This window comes from Vicugna pacos, chromosome 31, assembly GCF_048564905.1.
Source record: "Vicugna pacos chromosome 31, VicPac4, whole genome shotgun sequence".
NCBI lineage: Eukaryota > Metazoa > Chordata > Mammalia > Artiodactyla > Camelidae > Vicugna > Vicugna pacos.
The window spans coordinates 11,661,363-11,683,765 of record NC_133017.1 but is presented as its reverse complement, the minus strand read 5'-3'; the positions used below and the strand labels follow the sequence as shown (position 1 = coordinate 11,683,765).

At 45.9% G+C, this 22,403-nt stretch overlaps 1 protein-coding gene across 8 annotated transcripts in view; it reads right to left on the bottom strand.

Moving 5' to 3' along the window:
* Positions 1-22,403, bottom strand: part of CLCN3 (chloride voltage-gated channel 3) — a 68,911-nt gene that overhangs the window by 9,118 nt on the left and 37,390 nt on the right. For all 8 annotated transcript variants that reach the window (XM_072952701.1, XM_072952698.1, XM_072952699.1 and 5 more), the window contains 9 exons: positions 19,855-20,012; positions 16,986-17,085; positions 15,559-15,746; positions 14,443-14,565; positions 13,100-13,306; positions 10,635-10,715; positions 9,143-9,688; positions 7,043-7,229; positions 4,285-4,683 (listed from right to left, as the gene is read on the bottom strand). In XM_072952701.1, coding sequence (XP_072808802.1) covers positions 4,285-4,683; positions 7,043-7,229; positions 9,143-9,688; positions 10,635-10,715; positions 13,100-13,306; positions 14,443-14,565; positions 15,559-15,746; positions 16,986-17,085; positions 19,855-20,012 — 1,989 coding nt within the window. The remainder of the gene's footprint in view (positions 1-4,284; positions 4,684-7,042; positions 7,230-9,142; positions 9,689-10,634; positions 10,716-13,099; positions 13,307-14,442; positions 14,566-15,558; positions 15,747-16,985; positions 17,086-19,854; positions 20,013-22,403) is intronic.

Sequence of the window (22,403 nt, the reverse complement as noted above, 5' to 3'; positions counted from 1 at the left end):
GAGAGCCTGCTTTAACTCGTGCTGTAACGCGCTCCAGGAGGAAGGCACTCGGGGAGTTCTCGGCTAGAACTCACTAAGCGCCTTAGGAGCGGGATGAACGCGTGGAAAAGCCAGCCCGCCAGCAGCTGCCATCACGATCTCCCACAGCGCTCTCAGAGACGCTGCTCTCGGCCTGCACAGAAGCACGCGGCCAGCGCCTGAGGATGCGCAACAGAAGCACCCTCAGCACGCGTGACAGCCGTTCTGAGTTACAGCCGAGCCCAACCGTCACTCGCAAACGCCTTGGAAGAACACATGACCCCATTAATGAAAATATGCTGAGAGACTGTTTAAATAAACATTTAATGATAAAACAACTTCAGAAAGTTTTTGAAAAAAGTTCTTGATTAACCTAATTAATCCATCTATGTATCTACTGGAATGTTCCCTCCATGCACAAGGCGAGAGCACATCCAGCCTGTGTGGGGTCTGAGGACACCACGTTCGTGTGAACACAGGAGTGACTTTAACAAGCTCGTGTAACTGGACACACTACGTGCCAGGGCACCTGCTAGATTGGCCTTGTTTTTGAAAAAATTTTTAATGCCATTCAAAGGCCTTTGAAGCAGAAAACATCACCAGAGCTTTCCGTTCTGACAGGATTCAGATTTAGACTTTTTCAGGCGCACGTGCAGACACAGCCCCACCTCCAGGGGAATGGGAGTGGTTCTTTTCTAACATCCAATTTCATAAGGTAAATGTGAATTTTACTTCTAACCTTTAATACAAAATCATCTTTTCCCCACTATAGTTTAAGGTTTTATTCTTCCTGTTTATATGAGTATCAAGGACTTAAGTTCTGAAAATTCATCAAAAAAGCAAGGTACGCAGGCTGTCCCCTTCACTGCTGACTACGAGCACCCTGGTAGCGACATATTCCAAAAACATCCCCAGGGATCCTTTCCTGTGTTAACTTCAGAAGGCAAAAAAGCTTCTATGTTCACAAAGGGTGTTCCAGGGACTGAGCAGGTGCAGAGCCCACCCGAACTCTTGCAGAGAGGAGGGAAGGCAGGTCCACGGACTGCGGTCCTCATCACCGAGCCAACGCAGGCTCGGGCCGCAGGAGGACAGCACGGCCGGGGGTGGGACACCTGCACCACGTCTCCCAAGCACAGGGCACCCTGAGGAAGGGGGCCTGTCACCGCGCCACAGCCTCTCTCACCGTGTTCACACGTCAGCCGTACCCAAGGTCACATCCCTGCAAAGCTCATAGCTCCAGCACAGAAACGGGAACCAGCAAGGGAAGGGAGCCTTTATACCTTCAGGTGGAAAACAGGAAAGAGGATCCAGCTCACGCTGTAAATACCACATTAAATACAGGCTTCATTCTAAACCAATCTGTAAAACATTCAGCCTCACTTTTAGGTCCAGACAGAAAGCAGAAGGAACGTCTTCGTTTGTGCTAAACTTTCACACAGTGAACTGTCATTCACTGCTGCGGAGACCGCATGGTACAATCCGAAAACACCTCACTAAGTGACAAACGCACTTCTCTGATCCAACAGTCCAGGTGCCAGGACCTTCCCACAGGCGCGCATGGGCACAACGACCACTGGGCGAGGTTCTCAGACTTACGAGGCGGCTGTTTTTATCACAGAAAAGACTGCAAACGTCAGCAGGAAACAGGTAAAACACCACGACGCAGCCCCTGGTACACCGCCCCACAGCGTCCTCTGCTGCGTACACAACGAAAGGGGGAAACTACACTGATCTGGAAAGATGTCCAAGAAGAGGCTGTTTAGTGAAAACGCAAGACACAGAGCAGCGTGTCTCATACTACACGATACAACTTGTCTACAAGGAAAGGGAAAAGCACACGTACTTACCATGGAGCACAGAACAGCAGCGACCGAAATCCACAGAGCCAAGCAGACGGCTGCCTGCGCACAGGCAGCCTGGACCCGGCAAGGCCACGGGGGTTCCGCATTATATACTTTCAATCGTCTGTTTCTGTTTTTTTTTAATTGAAGTGTTGTTGATTTACAATGCTGTGTTAGTTTCTGGTGTACAACACAGTGATTCAGTTATACAAATATTTATATATATACTTTTTATATTGTTTTTCATTACAGGTTATTACAAGGTATTGAGTGTAGTTCCCTGTGCTGTACAACAGGCTTGCTGTTTATCTATTTTATATAAAGTTGTTTGTATCTGCTAATATCTTTAATCTCCCTGAATATGAACTATGTCAATGTACTATCTACACACAAACTAAAAAAAAAAAAAATTTAATGAAATAAAAATGCAGTTTAAAAATAAAAATGGGGGAGGGCATAGCTCAAGTGGTAGAGCACATAGATGCACAAGATCCTGGGTTCAATCCCCAAGTACCTCCTTCAAAAAAAAAAGTCAACTTAATTGCCCCCCCCAAATAAAAAATTAATTAACTAAAAATAAATGAAATAAATTGGGGGAAAACTGTTCTTTTAAAATCTTGCGTTTTCCCATCCCTGGACATGGTACATATAGCTCACAATTTATTCAAGCATTTTTTTGTCCTTTAATTAAGTATTTTATACAAGTACATAAAAATTACATATATTCCACCAAACCTAGTGTACAGGGTCTATTTCTCCCATTCAAAAATGAAAACTTCACAGAATATATGTTGGTAAATATTTAAGGTATGTTAAAGAAGTCATCATGGGACTAACCACTCTGACGACATGATTTGCCACCTCACGTCTGAAGCAAACCTGCTCCCTGACACTGACATCTGCTATCCCAATATTCTATTTCTCAAGACACTAACGAAACTTTTAAAAATACATCTACAGAATCAAGGGGAATATAGACAATTCTTAACTTTACCATTTCCTTCTTTATCTTTTAAAAACCTGGGCTTTTTCTTTCAGACATATGTAAATTCCCAAACTCTGACCCCTTTCGTTCCTTCCTCATTTACTATCAAACCTGAAAGCACAGTCTCCTCAGACTGGAGGGCAGCCCCAGGCAGGGCTGAGCAGCCCCGGAACTCAGCCTCACCACAGCCACGGCAGCCACACTGCCCGCCCCTCGGGCACCTGCCAGGCCAGCACCTCAAGCAGAATCTGGAATGATGCAAAGTCGTCCAAAGCTGCAGTCTTTTCCTGAGCTCAACTGGACATTCCCTGTAGGCTCTTCTCTCTCCCTTCCTCTTTTTGCTTTAGCAGCTCTTATAAACTGAAGGCTTCCAGGCTGATCTGAGAAATACTCCCACCCACACCATCTAGTCCCCCTTCTCCAAATGGCACGAGAACTGAAGTAGTTCAGACCACCTGCAATGGCCAAAGAGGCAGCTGGAAGGCTGGGACACGCTGGGGCATGACCTCGGGGACCGTCCAGGGCTCAGCATCCCCTACCGCCCAGCAGGGGCACCAGGGCAACAGCTGACGGGGACACCCACAACCTGGGGCTTTCGGGGGTGCATCAGACTGAGCTGCTGGCCCCCTCGTCAGCACTGCAGGGCTACAGGGGACGGACATAAAGCATTCTGGAGGACAAAACTGGCTTCCTCCTCAGAAGTTCAGCTTCTCTCCAGGAAGTCGCACAGTAGGGCTAACGCCGTCACACTGCACTTTCAGGAAGGTCAGCACAGAACACGGCAGGACTCACAGGCTTTCCCAACCTGTGTTTAACCAAGAATACAATCCCAGTGATTTTTTCACTTTAAACTAGGTATTACAAGTTAATATCGTAAATCCAAATCCAAACACTGAAAAAGCAAAACCCTGTGAATCTGGTATGAAACAGATCACAGATGACGGAATTTTCAAAAATTTGCATTCAAATGAGCCAATTTTATTAAACACAACAATGTATTTAGCTGAATGCCCGACACCCACTAAGGGCTTCTAGCACGTGCTATTATGAATACTGTCACCTTTACAAGACTTATTTATCTGAGCCAAAAGAGAAAGAATCGGACTCCAATCTCTGAGAACAATGCCATATCAAAAGACAAGACTGCATCCAGCAGGAAGGCAATCCACGGAAGTGTGAATCCCTTTCCTAAAGAGCAGAAGACTTGAAGGGATGTGAAGCAGACCACTTGCCCCACAAGCCCAGCCAATCACATTGCACAGCTTCCCTTCCTCCCAGAAACTCACTGCACACTCACGCCCACCCAGCCAGGTGCCGGTTCCGACAACTACACACACAGGCAGAAACCCACGGCACACGTGCGCCCACCCCGCCAGGCGCCGGTGCCGACACACGCAGGTGCAGGCAGGCGCACACGCACGCGTTCCCTCAGGAGGGTACCTATTGCGATCGTCAGGTCTCTTCGGAGGGCGAACCCCACCAGCCTCTGGGACTCCCTGGACGTTATGACCGGGAAGCCGTTGTAGCTGGTCTCATTGATCAGGTTTTCTATGTCATCCACCGTCATGTTGTCCTGTGTCAGGACAGCCAGGGGAGGGTCGCTCCTTCGCGGTCTCATGACGTCAGCGGCCAGCGTGGTGTGTGTGAACTCTTCCTTCGCATCCAGGAAAGGGTATCCGTTTAGTCGGATGTGAGCTTCATAAATGCCTTCCCTCCCAAAGGCATCTCCAACCCATTTACTGGTCATCACTGCGGCCATAAGGGGGACGATGTACTCCAAGCCTCCGGTGAGCTCGAAGACAATCACCACCAGGGAGACCGTCATCCTGGTCACGCCGCCTGAAAGGAGCAAGCACCACGGGTCAGGGGGCAGGACAATGTGGGGGGACTTCTGTACCAGGCAGTCAAACACAAATGGAAAACAGGACGTAGTGAAAGGCAGCATCGTTATTTAGCAAGATCTGCAGGAACACCAGTCTCCTGTCTTCAAACATGGAGACCATTAGACTAACATTTCAAACCGGCCAACCTCATACAAAACAGAAACGAAAAGTCACGGCTGACCAGTTAGTACACTTTGCCACTTTGGTTTCCTGCATAGCAAAGACACTTTCTCCCCAGGAAAGCTTACTGTTAGTTCTTAGGACTTTGTGAGGCACATCACAGCTCATCTGTTTGCTACCAACTTACAAATTAAACTCAAGTGGGCAGAATATTAAATTAATACGTTTCTCTCCCCTAAATCTTTTCAAAATGAGTAAAATATTCTGACGTGTGATTTATGTGAACAGTATAATATCCCTTCCCTTAGAAAAGCGCATCTAAACTATTCAAATTGTCCACCCAAAGCACCACCCAGAGCTGCCAGCTCCAGGCTGAGGCCTCGCCACCTCCTGCTGAGCGTCCCGTGTCTCCTGCCGTCATGTCTTACATGCTCCTCTCATTTTCCAGCTGTAGGAAGACCCTGAATGACTGACTGTCGCAGAAACCACCACACACTTAAAACCAAACCCTCTTCCTCCCCAGAGAGCTTCCCCAACCCCCGGACCCCGACGCTGGGCCCCGCCTTCCTCCCGACAGCCTCACGGCCACAAAGCCTGGTTCACCCCCCTCCTTTACCCTAGGTCCAGACTCTCACAAGTCCTACTGACTTGCTCTGAAAACCCTCTACCCAGGGTCCCTTCCTCACCATTACCAACCCAGTGCAGACGCTCAAGACTCTGCTCCTTAACTTCGTGCTCTTTTATCTCACCTCGCTGATGGCAGGCCCCAGCACCTTCTACCCACTTCACAAGCCGCCTTCCCACGTGACTCCTTTCCAAGTGCGGCTCTCACCCCGCTGCTCCTTTGCTCAGAAACCTGCCAGGGCTTGTCAGCTTACACTGCAGGCAGCTTGAACTCTTCCTCTCTGTTTCTAAACAAAACCAGAATGGAGAAAGAATCTACTGTGCGTTGCACATCCACACCACACCACGGATGCCCTTGTCCGTTTACAAAGGCTTTTGACTTAACCGAGCCCTCACCTCGCCAGGCACTGCGCTCACAACTCTGTATGCGTGTTATCTCACATGATCCTCAAAAACACCCGTAGGAGAAGTAGCTATTATTTGCACTTTAAAGGTAAGAAAATAAAAATTAACAAGTAAAGGAACCTTCCCAGAGTCATCGCACTAAAAATGGCAGAGCCACAACAACCCCGCCACAGATCCGACCGACTGCAGGCACAACTCGTCCCGACATGAATCACTGCCTTCTCAGAACCCGGCTCCGTCTCCCGAGTCCGACTGTCTCTCCCCAGTGTCCAGCGCGCACTACTTCAATACTCTGTTTCCTCAAAGCTCCATGAACACTAAGTGGGCTCCTACCCAGTCCCTTCGCTTCATGTCATCACCCTCTTCAACAAAGCCACCTCCTCTCAGTTCTACTGACCCCTAGAAGAAAGCGCATGTCCCAGCCACCCTGAGCTCTTCCTCTAGGTCCCCACCGAGGTCACAGGCACTCCCAGCTATCCCTGGCCCTCTCGCACTGTTCACACCGCGCAGCCAGTGCTGGTCTCATCTCCCCAGCACGCCTCTCGCTGAGTTTGGGCCCACTCTCGCATCACTCAGCGCACGCGCACGGGCACAGCACCGCACAGAAACGGGCGAGCACCTGCTGTTCCGGAGAGAAGGGTTCTCCCATCACTTTCACTGGATTTTACTTAGAAGATCAACAACTTCTTTACCCAACTTTGACTCACTGAACAAAACTAAGTCAAAATACCAACTGTAATTAAATACTACAGTCAAAGTTTAGCTGATATTTTAAATACAAAAATAAATATCTTTCACGTCCACGAGGACAAGGAATAGACGATTAAGAAGGTAATGCAGATACCTGGCTTTTCTTGGCTCACAGTGACTCACCACAGAGCCAAAGCAAAGGTGCTCTGAAGCTCTGCTGGAACGTGGGTGAGCCAAGGTGCTTGACAAGGAGAAACAAAACCTTCCCGGACAGGAGCCAAACTAAGCCTGGTACTGAGCCAAATGTGGTACTGAGATGTCTTCTGTCATGAAGCATCACGTGATGTTACAAAGGTATTAACTTAAGATTTTCGCAGTGACAGGCAGGATGATGCCACCCACGTGCATCCGCACCCCTGTCCCTTAGGCAGGGGCCTCCACCTTGGTTATGGCCGAGCACACAGACCCCGACTCACCTAAGCACGCGGCGGCGCCCACCATGGCGTACAGGCCGGGGGTGATGCAGTCGGCCCCAACCTCGCACCACTCCTGGAAGATGAACCAGTCGTGGTGGTAGTAGGCCAGCTGCTCCACTGCGATGCCCACGATGCGGCCGGCAATGGCGCCGACGGCCATGCTGGGGATGAATAGGCCTGACGGCACCTGTGAGGGAGACGCCGGTGAGGCTGGTGCTCAGGGTAGGCTCCCAGCACAGGGAAAGCACGGCGGCCCTGGACAGTCTCACACACTCACATACCAAGTAATAAGCAGCATTCTTGGGCCCAGAGAGAAGGGACTCCAGGACTCCTCGTCCTTCAGCTCGGGTTTCTGAATGCTCACCCCTTGTACACACGCACACGCACGTGAAATTATCAGGAGGACAAGAGCTGTTCCTGGTCCAACCCAGTGGGGGCACGAGCTTGAATGCAGACCGTGGGCAGGAGGCAAGGCCAGCGCGGAGGGCACGCTGATCAGCACAGGTCACAAACCAGCACAGGACACCCAAACACAAGGGCTCAAAACCTGCATCTCCCTCCCCTCCAGGAAGGCCCCGCAGCCCCGTGGGGCCCAGGAAGCTGACTTACAGGGTCCATGCATCGCACCTGCTCAGCTGAGTGCTCCACCTGGGCTTGCTCAGGAAAACAGTCAAACTTCGAGGTGTTTCTATTATTTAACCCTCATGCCCAGGGGACTAAGACAGGACAACAGACGAGAGAGACCATACTTCACAGACTGACACGGCGTGGGCTGGCTGAAATGAAGCCATCACCCACCGACTACACCACGGACGACCGGTCCTGAGCGAGCGGCAGGGGTCACACCGACCGCAGGTGCAGCCATCTGGAGACCGGCGGCTGCTGCCATCCCACCCCATTCACATCTTAACAATCATGCAGGAACTACCCTGACTGGCAAATCACTAACTAAAGATTGTCACTCTCCTGAGTTCAGGAGCAGCTGCGTCCCAGGGCACAGCTGGGCCTCGGAACAGAGCAGAGGCTGCAGGGCCCTTAGGCTGCCGTCCCGCGACATGTGGGTAGAGCACGGACTCCACAGACAGCCACGCCCTCGTCCCCGGAAGCCCACCGTGCTGCACGGCCAGGAGGGATTCCGGCATCAGCAGCTGACCTCAAACAGAAGACCGTCCCAGGTGAGTGGGTGGGCCCAAAGTCATCACAGAGGTCTTAACATGTGGGAGGATTTAGGACTAGTGTCAGAGCGCGGAGATAAAACAAAGACTTGACGAGCCACTGCTGGCTCTGAAGATGAAGGAGGGGCCACAAGCCCAGGACCACAGAGGCTGGAAAACTCAGAAAGGCCTCTCCCCCAGCTCCTCCGGACACCCTGACTCCAGCCCAGTGAGACCCAGCCCGGGTGTCTGGTCTCCAGATCTAAAACAAACGTGTGAGACTCGTGGTGAGGGACTCTGGCAGCAACAGGAAACAGGCGTAAGTGGTTTTAACCACGATCATCAACTCTGTGCCCGCCCCCTGGAAGTCGAGTGTGCATCCGTCCCCCCCACCCCCTGGGCCTCTGTGACAGCACAGATGGAAGCATGCTGCGGGGCATCCCTGGCTGGGGTGGGAACAGTCCTCTCCGGACACTTGCTCTTGGAACCCTGAGCTGCCATGTGAGGAATCCACCAACTCCGAGGCCACTGTGCAGGGAAGACCAGAGAGAGCGAGTGGGGGAGACAGTGCAGTAGGAGCCCAGATGGTCCCCCACCTCCCCAGCGTTGACCCTGCTTGGCCCAGGCACCTGACACAGCCGTGTCTGGTGACAGCACATGAGGGGCCATAGACAGAGCATGCTCAGTGAGGCCTCCCGGTACAACAAGCCAACACCAAGAGCGCAGTGAGCCAGCGTTACCCTAAGTGGCAAGGTTTGGGGTTAAGTTGTTACACAGCAAGATAACATACTCAACAATAGATCAAAAAACCCTTTTTTCACTATTTAAAATTAAACGCAACAGGTAAACTTTTTCAGTCTACATATATGAAGCAACCATCTTTAGATGAACATTTCAGTTCATGGCACGACTACTCAACCATCACCCAGCACCAGCCAGCACTCACCTTGATCCCGAAGGTGAACACCGTCATTATGATCTTGAACACGAGCGCCAGCCCTAACTGCCATATGGCTGAATACACTCCGAGGCCGGCGGGCCGGTCTGGAATGTCATCGACGATTTTACTGGCGTTCATGTCGTTTCTGTAGTCACAGAGAGAGGAGGACTCCAGGGGCCCGCAGTCCGTGAAGAGCTCCTTGATGAGCTCACTGGTGTTGAGCCGGGTGTATGGGTTGGGGAAGGCTATCACGGCGGTGATGGCCGCGACCACGATAACTTCCAGAACAGGGTACTTCCCAAATCTGGTAGACTTGCGCCGCCGACACCAGGCAATGTTTGCCCGAATGAAAAAGGCTCCCCACAGCCCTCCAAACACCCCGAGGAGGATAAAAGGAAACAGTTCAAAAAGGTACCAGGGCGTGTGGTACTCCACGTAAAAGAGGACCAGGCGGCTGTTACCAAATGGATTGATGGACCTCAAAACAAATGCAGCCACCAAAGCAGCAAAAAATGACCTCCATAAAGTCTTCAGAGGAAAGTAATAGCTAACCTACAACAAGGACAAGGAGAAGGAGAGTCAGTGCTGCAGTTTTACAAAGTGCTTCTGACACGTTAAACTTTGAGTGCGGAACACCAGGGCTCTAAACTTCACTGCAGCTAGAATTTATGTGTAACAGTTATTACCACGGTAAGGAAAATACTGTTTTACAGACATTCTGGCTATCACATCATTACACAAATTCACAGTATCAACTGATTACCAATGTCTAATAATTATTTAAAATACCTAGTTCTGTGTTATTTTCAAAGTGAGTTTCACCCCCAATTCAATCACAGTAGTTAAGAATAAAGTGTACCATTACTAACTCCTACTAGCTTACAAAGAAGTATTTAATTTTCCTCTTCTATATTAGGGCAAAAGGAACACAAAAAACCCAGGGAGAAAAGTACATTTTAAGCCATTCCTAAGTCACATTTTTTTTCTAAGTCACATTTTTGTACAAAGGTGTAAAAAGTCTTAAGCACCAATGAGAAAACAAAAGATATTCCACTTGAGTGACTGAAATTGTCTCCTTAAAATCAGTAACTACAACAGAAATAATCACACAAGAAAAATTTTTAAAAATGACTTAGAAACTGATTAAAAACTTTAAAATAAAAACAAGGCTGTAAGTTAGCCAATAAGGATTGTTTTAAATATTTTCCATTAAGTCAAATTCATTTCTGCCTATTTTTATTTATGTCCACAATGGTGAAGTTTAAACAAGTATTAACATTTGTATATGAATAATAGTTTTAAAAAGACTTCTCTCAAGTAAAGAACACATATATATACTTTTTATGTAAGAATGAGTGAAAAATAACTGAAAACAAATCTGTAAACTTAAAAACAAAGTCTGTAACTATGCATGAGTGGGAACACTGGAAAGTGCGCCACAGCACGTCTGCAACGGTAACGACACAGAACCATGACTGCTGGCTGCTTTCTCACCTACCTCCTCCAGGCTGAAAAGGACTCCTCCGATCGGTGCACCGAAAGCTACAGAAACACCTGCAGCCGAGGCAGCGGACAGCACCTGAAAGAGGACGTGGCCTATTTCACAAGTGCTGACAGACTCACATGCACCAGGCCACACTCCGCGTGTCACTCAGTCTCTCAAAACGCCGCTTCTGAATTTGACTCGCGTGTCTCCCTTTTCCCTCCTGACCCAAAGGTATATACTTCTTCTAATAAGATTATTTTTTCTACTCTGCTTTAATTGAAAGGTCATTCATAGAGTCAATATTCAGCTAAAACGTCTGTGCGAGATACACCAATGTAAATAGGATGTAAAGAAGAAAAGGCAGGGAACACACAATCAAGATGTTTACTTGTGAAGACCAGTGGAGAGAGTGTAACTGGGTGGAGGGGATATGCTTATTTTTAAAGAGGGTGTCATTTCTCCAGATTCCAGAGCTACCTACTCCATCGTTAACAATTACTCTATTCCCGTGAAGTAAGCCAGAAAGAGAAAGAAAAATACCATATGAGATCGCTCATATGTGGAATCTAAAAAACTAAAACAAAAACAAACAAAAACAAAGCATAAATACAGGACAGAAATAGACTCACAGACAGAGAATACAGACTTGTGGTTACCAGGGGGGTAGAGGGTGGGAAGGGATAGACTGGGATTTCAAAATTGTAGAATAGATAAACAAGATTACACTGTATAGCACAGGGAAATATACACAAAATGTTATGATAAATCACAGAGAAAAAAATGTGACAATGAGTGTGTATATGTCCATGAATGACTGAAAAATTGTGCTGAACACTGGAATTTGACACAACGTTGTAAAATGATTATAAATCAATAAAAAATGTTAAAAAAAATTACTCTATTCCTAACACTAGTGAAATATCCAGGGACCTGAAACCTCCTGAGTTCCCCATATTTTCAGCACCCTAGTCCTCTGAAGAGACCGCTATCTTAAGCACAGAAAAGCCTCACCTGAACGAGGACCCACCGCCACGCCCGGCACAGTCCCACCACCCGGAAGCCCCCCGAGCCACCGCCACGCCCGGGCACGGTCCCACCACCCGGCAGCCCCCTGAGCCAGTCACAGGAAGAAAGACCCAGCACCCCGGGTCCTGGCTCCAGCTCCATCATCCGCCACGGGAAGCTGCCCACCTCCTACCAGTGGGAAGCCAAATACACACAAAAATTCACTGGACATCTATTTGCCATGACTTTTCTAAGAGTTTACTCCTGTGACTACTTTACTCCAGTAAATATTTGAGGCTACCAAAGCATTTCCTCAATTGGTGAATTTTTACACCTCTGAAATAGAAATTAGAAATAAAGTACATTAAATTGTAAATGTTAAGAGCATGAACCCCACAGTCAGGCTGCTATTTGGTAAATTAAAAATGAACGAATACTTGTTTTAATTAAACTGTATCTGGCTGGACAGTGCACACTGGGAGTGCTAATCTGGGAGAGCTGAGAGAACAAATTTAACGTACTATTGTTTTTTTTGCACAGAACTGCAGACAACACATTTAATCGAATTCTCTGATTCTACATTTAACATAATAGAATTTTACAATCAAGTCAACATCCACATACCTATAACTCACACATGTTTTAATGTTTCATAAGTATCTAAGAACCATTTAATTTAAAAACGTTGAGTGGGCAGAAGAAAGCCAAAATATGAAGCTTAAATGCTTCCAACTAACATGTAAACTCTAGTCATTTACATACCAAGGCGACAGAATAAGGTTAACATCATAAACATTACTAACCATCACAGTGTGTACATTAAAATCTAGACAAATTTAACTTCTATATTTTCTCATAAATTAATTTTTGCACTTAAAACAAATAAATAAAAATTAAAATCTTTTAGCCCAAAAATGTCAAGGTACGATAGCAAGTAAAGGAACTGAACCAGGCAGACACATGCCGGAGGTCCGCCTTAGCCACCAACTTGCCACGTTAGAGCCAGGACAGTTTGAGGTGAGGTTTTGAGCACACACACACATAGCCAGAGAAGGAGGAGGAGGTGGGGGGCGGGGGGAAAACAGCAGGTGAGACTCCCCAGCCCAGGAGAAGCAGGAGCAACCCAGCGGCACACGTCACTCTTCAGCACAGGGGTGGCGTGAGGCAGAGCAGAAACAAATGGAAAGACTTCTGTGAAACTCAACTGCGACCAATGGACACCAGCTGTCTGCCTAAAACTTTCCTAAAATACAGGAGCAAGTGAGCGGCACTGGGGACGGACTCCAGAAAGATGGTAGAGATGACTTAAAAAAAAAAAAAGAAGCACAAATGATTCTCACTTTAAACTTTAAACCTGAATATAGAATTTATCTGAGAAGGAAAGAGTGAAATGTGATCTTTACACTAGGAAACTCTCCCCTGATGTAAGTCTGTGTAACAGATATTTATCTGCCAAAAGACAGGACACTTACCTCCCTTTTCTTAGCTTCATTTGTGCTGTACTTCGGAAAGAGGTAGGAAAAGATATTTCCGCAGCAACAGGCAACGTGCACCAGGGGTCCTTCTTTTCCTAAACTCAAACCCGAGGCCACAGCTAGTACTAACGTGATGGTTTTAATCATTAAAGTCCATTTTCCCAAGTAACCTCTGATGATGAATCCACTCAGAATAGTTTTAATCTACAAAGGAAAGATCAAGACAGCTTAATTTCCTTTAAGAAACATAAGAACTTAAATTACTCTCGTCTTATTCATCTTGCAAATTCTGGCGCAGATGGAACAACTCATAATGCATTTTTCAAAACCTTGAACAACTACACTATATAGAACAAGTCTGCATGGTACTCGAATCCTCTCTCCAAGCAAGGAGAGAGGGCAACCCTATCTCATGAACAAAACTGCAACGCCAGGCCACGTTAAGGGGATACGGGCTTTAACACAAGTGGCATATTCACAGAACCAACAAAAGGTAAATCTGAGTATTTCTGTTGCAGAAACGTAATATAGTTCGATACATTTTGGACATTCTGTATCAGAAACAAAGATATTATGCCTTCTCAGAATACTGTAATTATGTGTAATATTTTCCTGTATCAAGGACGAGTGACAACTGCTAAATACTCCATGATATTGCTCCTTATTAAAGATAAACTTAAAAAAAAGATAGTCTTACTATAGCCTTAAAAATCACTAAAATTGTTTTTAACAGAAATGCACTAGAAACAGCTAGCAACTTGTTTAAGACAGAAAAATTTTAAAAAAATAAGAAATGAATTCACATTATATTCAATCCTAAGCGCATTCTTAGGTTACTGTTGATAAAAGACAAAATCCAAAAGTTCGTACTACTGACCACTATGATCATTTATTTTAAAGTATAAAACAGTTATAAATACTGTCTGCCAATTTCAAGGATTATTAACTTATCTAATTAAAACATAATTACAAAAAGAGGATGAATGTATTCAAATTCAGTTCCTAAGAGCAAAACATCAATGCATTCATCAAAGAACTTTAGGCTGCAAGGTATTTTGCAGGTTCTTGGTGTTTAACTGAGTCTCTTGGGATATTTGTTTACTCATGTGTTCAATTAGTGGTGAGAAAGAAAAAGTCAACCTCCACAGAAAACGATGAAATGACCATGGGGAAGAATTTCTTTCAACAATGTCTATCATCAGCTTACATTTTAAAAATTTTCTTTTTCATATTCCAAACAAATCACTCCCCTAGAAAAGCCACTGCCTTTGCCCCCACAGGCAAGAAGGTAAGCATCACAACTACTCAGTGTTAATGATACTGAACACTGCACGGCTTACCTCTGGAATCCCAGAGCCACAGGCATACGGAGCAAACACTTTTACCAGGGAGACGGCGAGGAAGGCGAAACTCAAGGCCCAGAAAATGTACATTATGTAGTTCATGATGTACGAACCAGGACCCTGAAAAGCAGCAGGATGAACTCATGAACCAGCACCGCTCACACAAGCGCCTGCCACCTGAGCGGCTCGGGTAAAGCCTGTGGAAGGCTCCTGGTCACGTCCACGATAATGAAAGCTTTATTTGAACAAAATATTTAAGTAGAATCCAAAAACATATTTGTAATGATACCAAGGAGACAATCTATTTAATATTTCTCGTAGCTTTTTTTCTGATCCCTAAAGCCTTGTTGCCAAGAATCTCACCTCACTTCATTGCCTTCCCACCCACAAACCACTTTCCGGAAACCATCAGTAAAAACAAAACTGCTGTCACATGCAGACTTCACGTTGCTGCAGTTCTGCTGAGGATGGAGTGAGAAATAGCAACTGCCCATCTCACCAGCAGGTACATTCTTTTTGGCTCTGAAATTGAGCTACAATAAAATTTTTAAAGCATGTCCATATCAGATCATGTAACTATACATATATATTATATAATATTCTAACCTCTAAACTGTTCTTCCCTACGGAACATCAACAATGGCTAGACAATCATCTCAATCCTGCAATGCCACGAGGAGAAACCTAGGGGTTTCTGCTAGGCATCTCCAGTCAGGAGGCTACATTACCTAAACTTCTGGTAATTCATACTTTCTGAACAACCGTGATGGAATACGTGACCCAGCTGCAATGCACTGACTCCACGTGGACTTTCTGTGAGTGCACGGACCCTCCCGCACGTCTTTTCCACAACAGGAAACACACCTTATGCCGTAACCCAACAGACCCGCGAGCGTACAGTCAGCTAACACAGGCGCTTCTGGGAGCACATGCACGTATTTCACTTGCTGCCCTGTACTCGCACATTCTCCGCTCTACCCCAGTACGTCTTCCTTTTTACCCTTTACTGCTGCTGCAGGCATCTCACACGTGATGAACTCTGTAACTGCGTGCACTGGGGACTCACTTCACCGTGTCGACAACTGATGCACCTGGAGACAGAGCGCGCCTCACCTCCGCCTGACCGATGATCAGCTCAGCCCATGTCGTCCACTGGGGACACTTGTCCCTCTCCTCGAATGTTGTCTCGTTGGACCCCCAGCAGCACTGCTCGTGGTTGTACCACAGAGCACTGAGGCACACGCCCTCCTTGAGGTCGGTCATCCAGTCAGCAGCGATGTCTATCAGCCCAGCCAGCGCCCCTGAGGAGAGAGGGCGGACGGAGGGGTCAGGCCTTTTCCAGGGAGTCAAGAACGACCAGGTTAAAGGGGTCCAGGAAAGCTGGGGACCCCCTATGGATAAAGGGCCATGACGGGAATTCTACACAAATTTAAGAATTCCTAATCTTTGTTATAAATAAGTTTATATCACTTTGTTAAAACTGTAAATAACTCATCTTTAAAACAGTTATTTTTTGTTTGAAGTTAAAACTAGTTACAGCATTTAAATTCATGGTGATTTTTAAAAGGTGTCTGAAAGATACTGAAACATCTTCCAGAGACAGCCACCTGGCAGGAAGGTCTCAATTCCAGCTGTGAAGTCAGAGTTTTTACTAGTGTGTTTCAGTCCGAAACCCAATTCACAGATTGACAGATGATCTCAGTCTCATTAAAACGTAACGTCCATTAGAAATAGCTCGTGGATCTCACAGCAGCAATGACTTACTGTGACAGATGATCAGTTCTCTTCCTCTAACAGAAAACTAAATATACCAAGATCATCTTACGAGCAATACAAGAATACACAGATCTGTGGTCAAAATCTAGGTCCTGGTCATGTGAAAAGATCAGTGGGTCAGACAGACGGTGGCCAACGTCTACTCGCCGCACAGGTTTCACTTCCCTCGAGTTCTGCACGTCATTTCCCCTGGTGGAGCTGAAGGTCATGAACACCGTCAAAGCTTCAAGTGTGTTTTCAGAACTTCACCTGCCATCACGTCCCCCACAGAAAGCCTTGGCAGGCGCCCTGCAGCTCGGAGGTCAGAGCATGGGCCCCTCCAGCCCCATGCCCTCAGTCTGGTCATGCACCCTCTCCGTGCTCAGCCCCTCGCTGCCAGACTGAGCCCAGGGCATGGCCACGAGGTTTACACGCACAGAGAGCACTGCGTGAGGCCCGGGAAGCACCCAGCATGTTCTAGCTATTTGTTATGGTGTTCACACTGAATGTACTTTACTGCTGATCATCTGGCCCAAACCACCTATTTTACAGGTAAAGAAACTGAGCGAGAAAGAGCAACCGAACCAGCCAGACACGTAAGGGACGCGGCCGAGAATACAACTCAGAGCCTCCTGCCTCTCAGGCTTATGTTTAAGAGGATGCGTTGAAGAAACAAAACAAACGCTTTTAAAAATCCAAAGTACTTGAAAAAGCTGCAGTTAGGAAGGGAGGACTATTTACTGTCCTGTTAAACAAAAAAGGATTGCATTAAGAATTCCCTTTACCTGATGCCAGTCCTGTTAGTGTCACCACGAGCCACCCTGACCACGCGTCACACAAGCTCTTCGTCATCTCCCATGCTGACTCTTTCTTCTTGCTGTTGATCTGAAATTCGAAATGTTCATGTTTCATTTTTCAAAGTATGAATAGAAGCCACAATTCTAGAATCTAACAATTGCCTCAGTTACTACACATTGAACAGCACTTTCTAAAGTAGGTAACAGGACAGGCAAGTCTGGAGCAGAATCAGTGTCAAACAGCTGCCACACCTGCAAACCAGATGACAAGCACCCACCCAGAGACCTGCATCTGTAACAAGAACCTAAGAACTCGAGAGCAAGGGGTCCACAAACCACATCAAGTCCCCTGGTAGGAAGAGCTGAGTCCAGGTGTGGTCCAGGAACCAGGCAGGTTGAGTCTTCCCCAGCATGTATCAAAGGGCCCAGCACCAACCCAAACAAGCTTCCCACCCCCAGTCAAAGCTGAAATATGGTGGACATCACAAAAGATAAGCTGCGCTGGTCACACCACCTCAAATATGTTTAAGTCCACGAGCGTGTGAAGACGCAGAAACAAGACCCTCCCAGGCCCACCTGGTGGCTGCTTGGGAGCCACGTGGTTTCACCTCCTCCCTCCTTCCTGTACAATTCAAACCTGAGGGAATCCCACTAACGGGTGAGGGGAAGGCTCTCTTACAGAAATAGTCAAGCTAGTAAATAAAACAGGAATGAGAATTAGATTACCACCACTGCTCAAGATGCTGAAATAAATATCTGAAATGATACGATGTTGATCTGCCTCAAAGTAACCCAGGGTAGGAGGGCTACAGGATAGGCAGGAACAAGCAATGAGGAAGTATTTTTCTTTTAATTTGACGTTTTAAGAACAGTAAGAACAGCTCCGTGTAGAACTTCCCAGCTTCCAAACAGTTTAGGCTTATACAAGCACACACTAAAGTGCTGAAAATGGTATCTGACTTCCCTAGAGAGAGAGGGGACGGATGTGAAGAGCTGGGACACTCACTGACTGCTTCACGTATGGTGATGTTACTTGCAGCGTTTTCAGGGGCCGTGGACTACTTACATAATCAGAGAAAAAAGGGACGTGCTGTGGTTTCTTTTAGTTTCAATTTTCACTAAAATTTTCTGAACACGGTGTCTTATGGACCCTCTCACACCCTCACTTCAGAACACAGTCAGATCCTCCCTGATGTGTCCGTGACTCTCAGGTTTCATCCTCCCAAGTACAACTGTGCTCACCTACCAATCACACAAGACACGGGGCGTGCAGTGTCTGATTTAGGCATGCTGGGCTGACAGTGGCTCCCGTGGCTACAAAATCATCCACCAAAGTTCAAGGGATTTAATGTAACAGGAGACAAAAAGTTCACTGATTCAGTCTCACATCACACACTGCAACTAACCTTTAAGAAACTACCATCTCTCAGTGCAATGCAGAGTCAGACAAGAATATCCACAAAGATCTAAAAAGGTTATTAAAACACTCTTGGCTTTTCTAACCACACGCTGTGTGAGGTTGGATTCTCTTCATAGACGAGAACCCAGCAGTTTTAAGTAAACCAGGCGATAATGAATGAGATTATAAAAATGTAACACAATGTTATTCCCTCACTAAATATTTTATATTTTGGAAAATGTAGTTATTTTCATAAAACTTCTTTGTAATTTTAATTTCTTTATATATCGTTATTGGGGGGGATTAGGTTTATGATTTATTTATCTTTAATGGTGATACGGAGAACTGAACCCAGGACTTGTGCATGCTAAGCACAATCTGCCTCGGAGCTGTACCCTGCCCCTCATAAAAATGTTTTTTATGCTAACACGTAATGGGTTTGTCAGTTGTTTTTTAACTGAATTAATATATTTTACATTTCTCAGCTTTAGTATCTAATATGGTAAATACCTATTAACACAACCACACAGACAAAAGCTCAGGGACCCTCAATAACCATCTGGAGTTTAAAGAGGACCTGAGATGCGGTCTGAGAACTGCTGGTCAGAGCACTGAGTGCATGTACTGCGTCTTGTTTTCAGTCATACCCGTTTAAAACGTTTCCAGAAAAGGTAAATGTTGACTGCTGAGTCTCAGAAGCAGTCCTTCCATAAACAATATGACCTAATTCCAATTTCAGGCTTCACACACGTGTGCACTACTGTGAAAGGTTACGGCTAATCTGCACAGGTAGTTATTTACAAGTAAACTGCAGAGCTTAACTCTGTAAATAGCCTTTTGGAATTTGGGATTTTATTTTCAAGAGTGTTTTTTCCTCTTTCAAAATGTGTTTTTGGATCAGTAAGCCATCATCAACAACAGAAAGAACACTAGGCTGTGGTTTTCCGTGAAAGACGCTCTTTTTTTGATTAGTGATTCATTACAACATTCAGCAGGCCCTACACAGGACTCAATTTGAGACATACTCAGAATTTAAAACCACAGAAGCAGGTAAGAGGAGGCAAACCCCACGCCCCGTAAGCCTCCTCCTCTAAGAGCTGGAAGCACAGCCCAGCTGCCGCGCTGCTCCAAGCCAAGCAGCACGCCGACCTCCACGTCGGACTTGGCCTGATCCTCCCCCAGATCACGTGCCGCGGTTTCCCTCCCTTCCTATATTGTCTCACGACACTTCGATTTTCAGCTACTCAAATCCTTTCCAGAAAGACAGGGGATATAAAAAAAAAACTTTAAAAAAATTACACAGAGAAAAAAAAAGTATTACTTAATAAAACACAGAAATTTGCTTATATCTACTTATAATATGTAACATATTATGGCAAGCTGAGATCACTGGCAGAAAGTCACTATCAAACAGTCTAACTATGCACTGCTACTTTAAACACTCCTAGAAACACTCACCCGTCTGTGCCTCTCTCTGTCCTTACACTTCTCGCGCACCCAGTCGATGGTGTGGAAGTCATCGTACGTGCCGACGCCCGGGATCGGCTCATCCAGGAGGTCCAGCAAGTGTGTGGAGCTGCTGATGCTGCCTCCGTTGGTCATGGTGTAATGAGTCCCTATGGAGCAAAACAGGAACAAGGAGCCTGTTTTATGAGGGACAATGGTGAACTATGCGACCTTCTTAGCAGCTCATTAGTGATTCATAAAGAAACAGTATCACTTGAAATAACTGCAATAAAACAGAGGACGGAAAGCATTAAGAAAATGGAAATAAAGCAGAAAGACTCCGGCGTGTCCTTTCAAACTCTTGCTGGAGAATCAAACACGCCTGCCTAACAGTCACCGTACGCTCTGGGGAAGGGAAGTCTGCAGAACTTACTGTTTACTGTGGATTACAGCACGGACTCTGCAAAGTTAGTTAGATAATGACTTATAGGAGACTGGTAAATCGAAAGTTATGACTGTCATCTAGTAAGAATGTACATGAATTCTGTCTAGTAGAAAAGAGAATCCCCAGCTGCAGTGCTGGTCCTGCTGCTTGACTGCGATCTGTAACAAAGTCCATCCCTCCACGCACTACCTGCGTCCGGGAGCCTCGCACATCCTCCTCTGAATCAGCTCCTCATCCAGCTGGACCCTCACCAGAATTACAGAAATCTTTGACAAGTGTCCACCCTATACCTTATAAGTGTAACAGACTTGAAGGTGCAAGGAAGGAGACTGAAAGACAATTCACAATAAAGAAACGAAAATGGCTCAAACTTGAAAACAAGTTCAATCTAACATAAAAAAATGAAACAGAGAGAGGGGAAGATACAGTCAGTGGTAGAGTGCGTGCCTAGCACGCACAAGGTCCTGGGTTCAATCCCCGGTACCTTCATTAAAAAACAAACCAACCTAATTATTATCTCCCCCAAAATAATATAAAAAGTAGAGGTGCATTTAAAAAAAGAAGAAACACAGATCAAACCTACAATATCATTTTCTTCCATCAGATTAGTAAAGATAACAGCTGGCTAACGCGCTGCGTTGGCAAAGCTACGCGGTAAAGGGGTCCTGCCACAAAAATCACTAGTTCCAGTATAAAATGGTGTAACCTCTTTGGGAAGGCAAAGCTACACAGATGCTCTCCAGCCCAGCAAGCACGCCTCCAGGACTTCTCTGCACTTAAACCTGTATAAATCCATAAACCACGCACAGGGGGCAGACACCTTCCCAGTGCTCTAGAGAGCAGGCGCAGTGAAGGCCAACGTGCTCATGATCTGAGGGAGGGGTCGGCAGAGGAGCAGGGCGTAAGCTTGCTGGGCTCTCGGCGCCAGGCAGCAGTGACAACTCAGTTCTGCCTCCGAAGCACCAAAGGAGCCACAGACAGCACATAATGAGCAGGTTCGCCCGTGGAACATCACGTTCTACCTGTGGAACAGGTGAGAGCAAGGTGTGGCTCGGCCCTGACCTGCAGCCTCGACAGCACAAGCCAAAGCCAACTGAAGACATTCATCAGGAACTTTCTATGTGAGTGGCACCTTCTAGACAGTGCAGGAGATACAAATGTAATAAAAGTATCATCCTCGAGTTTAAGATGCAAGTCGGGGATTCCCAATCCAAAATATATTTTAAAACCAAGTTCTAATATCAAAGCACTATAAAACCAATTTTAGTTGTGTTACCTATTTTTAATTTGTTACAAGGAAATCTTGAGACTACAGTATCTATAACTAGGTGGGGTTAGTCTAAGAAAACTTCTTTAAGAATATAAATTTTAAATTGTAATTTAAAGCAATTATGCTATGGTTTCACAATGAGAATTACAGCTAGATATTTGATGTTAGACATGTTTATACCTATTTCTGAAAAAAGAAACATGTATATGATGTGAATACTGACTGTGAAAGACAGTTTATATTACACAATTAGGAAAGAGTTTGAAGGACAAAAACCAGGCTAGTTAAGAAACATTTACCCTAACCCAGGAGTGAAAATGATCAAACTCAAGTGTTTCACTGCCAGTGGAAGTAAAGACTGATGCACCCATATGGAAGGACAATTTAGACATATCTATCAAAATGTAAAGTTTCCACTTACAGGAATCAATTCTACAAGTGCACAAAGACTTATAAAGGTTTCACTGAAACATTATTTGTATACTGCAAAAGTTAAACCAACAGAAATGTGTCATTCATTGGTAATTAATGAATGATGGACATCTGTGCAGTGGAATACAATGCCGCAGTTAAAAAGGACGTAGATCAACACATGATCCAGCAATCCCACCCCTGGGCATAGTTCTGAAGAAAACCCCAATTGGAAAGACAACTGCACCCCAATGTTCAGAGCAGCACTGTTCACAACAGCCAAGACATGGAAGCAACCTAAGTGTCCACTGACAGATGACTGGATAAAGACGACGTGGTATATGTATACACAATGGAATATTACTCAGCCATAAAAAAGAATGAAATAATGCCATCTGCAGCAACATGGATGGACCGAGAGGTTATCACACTAAG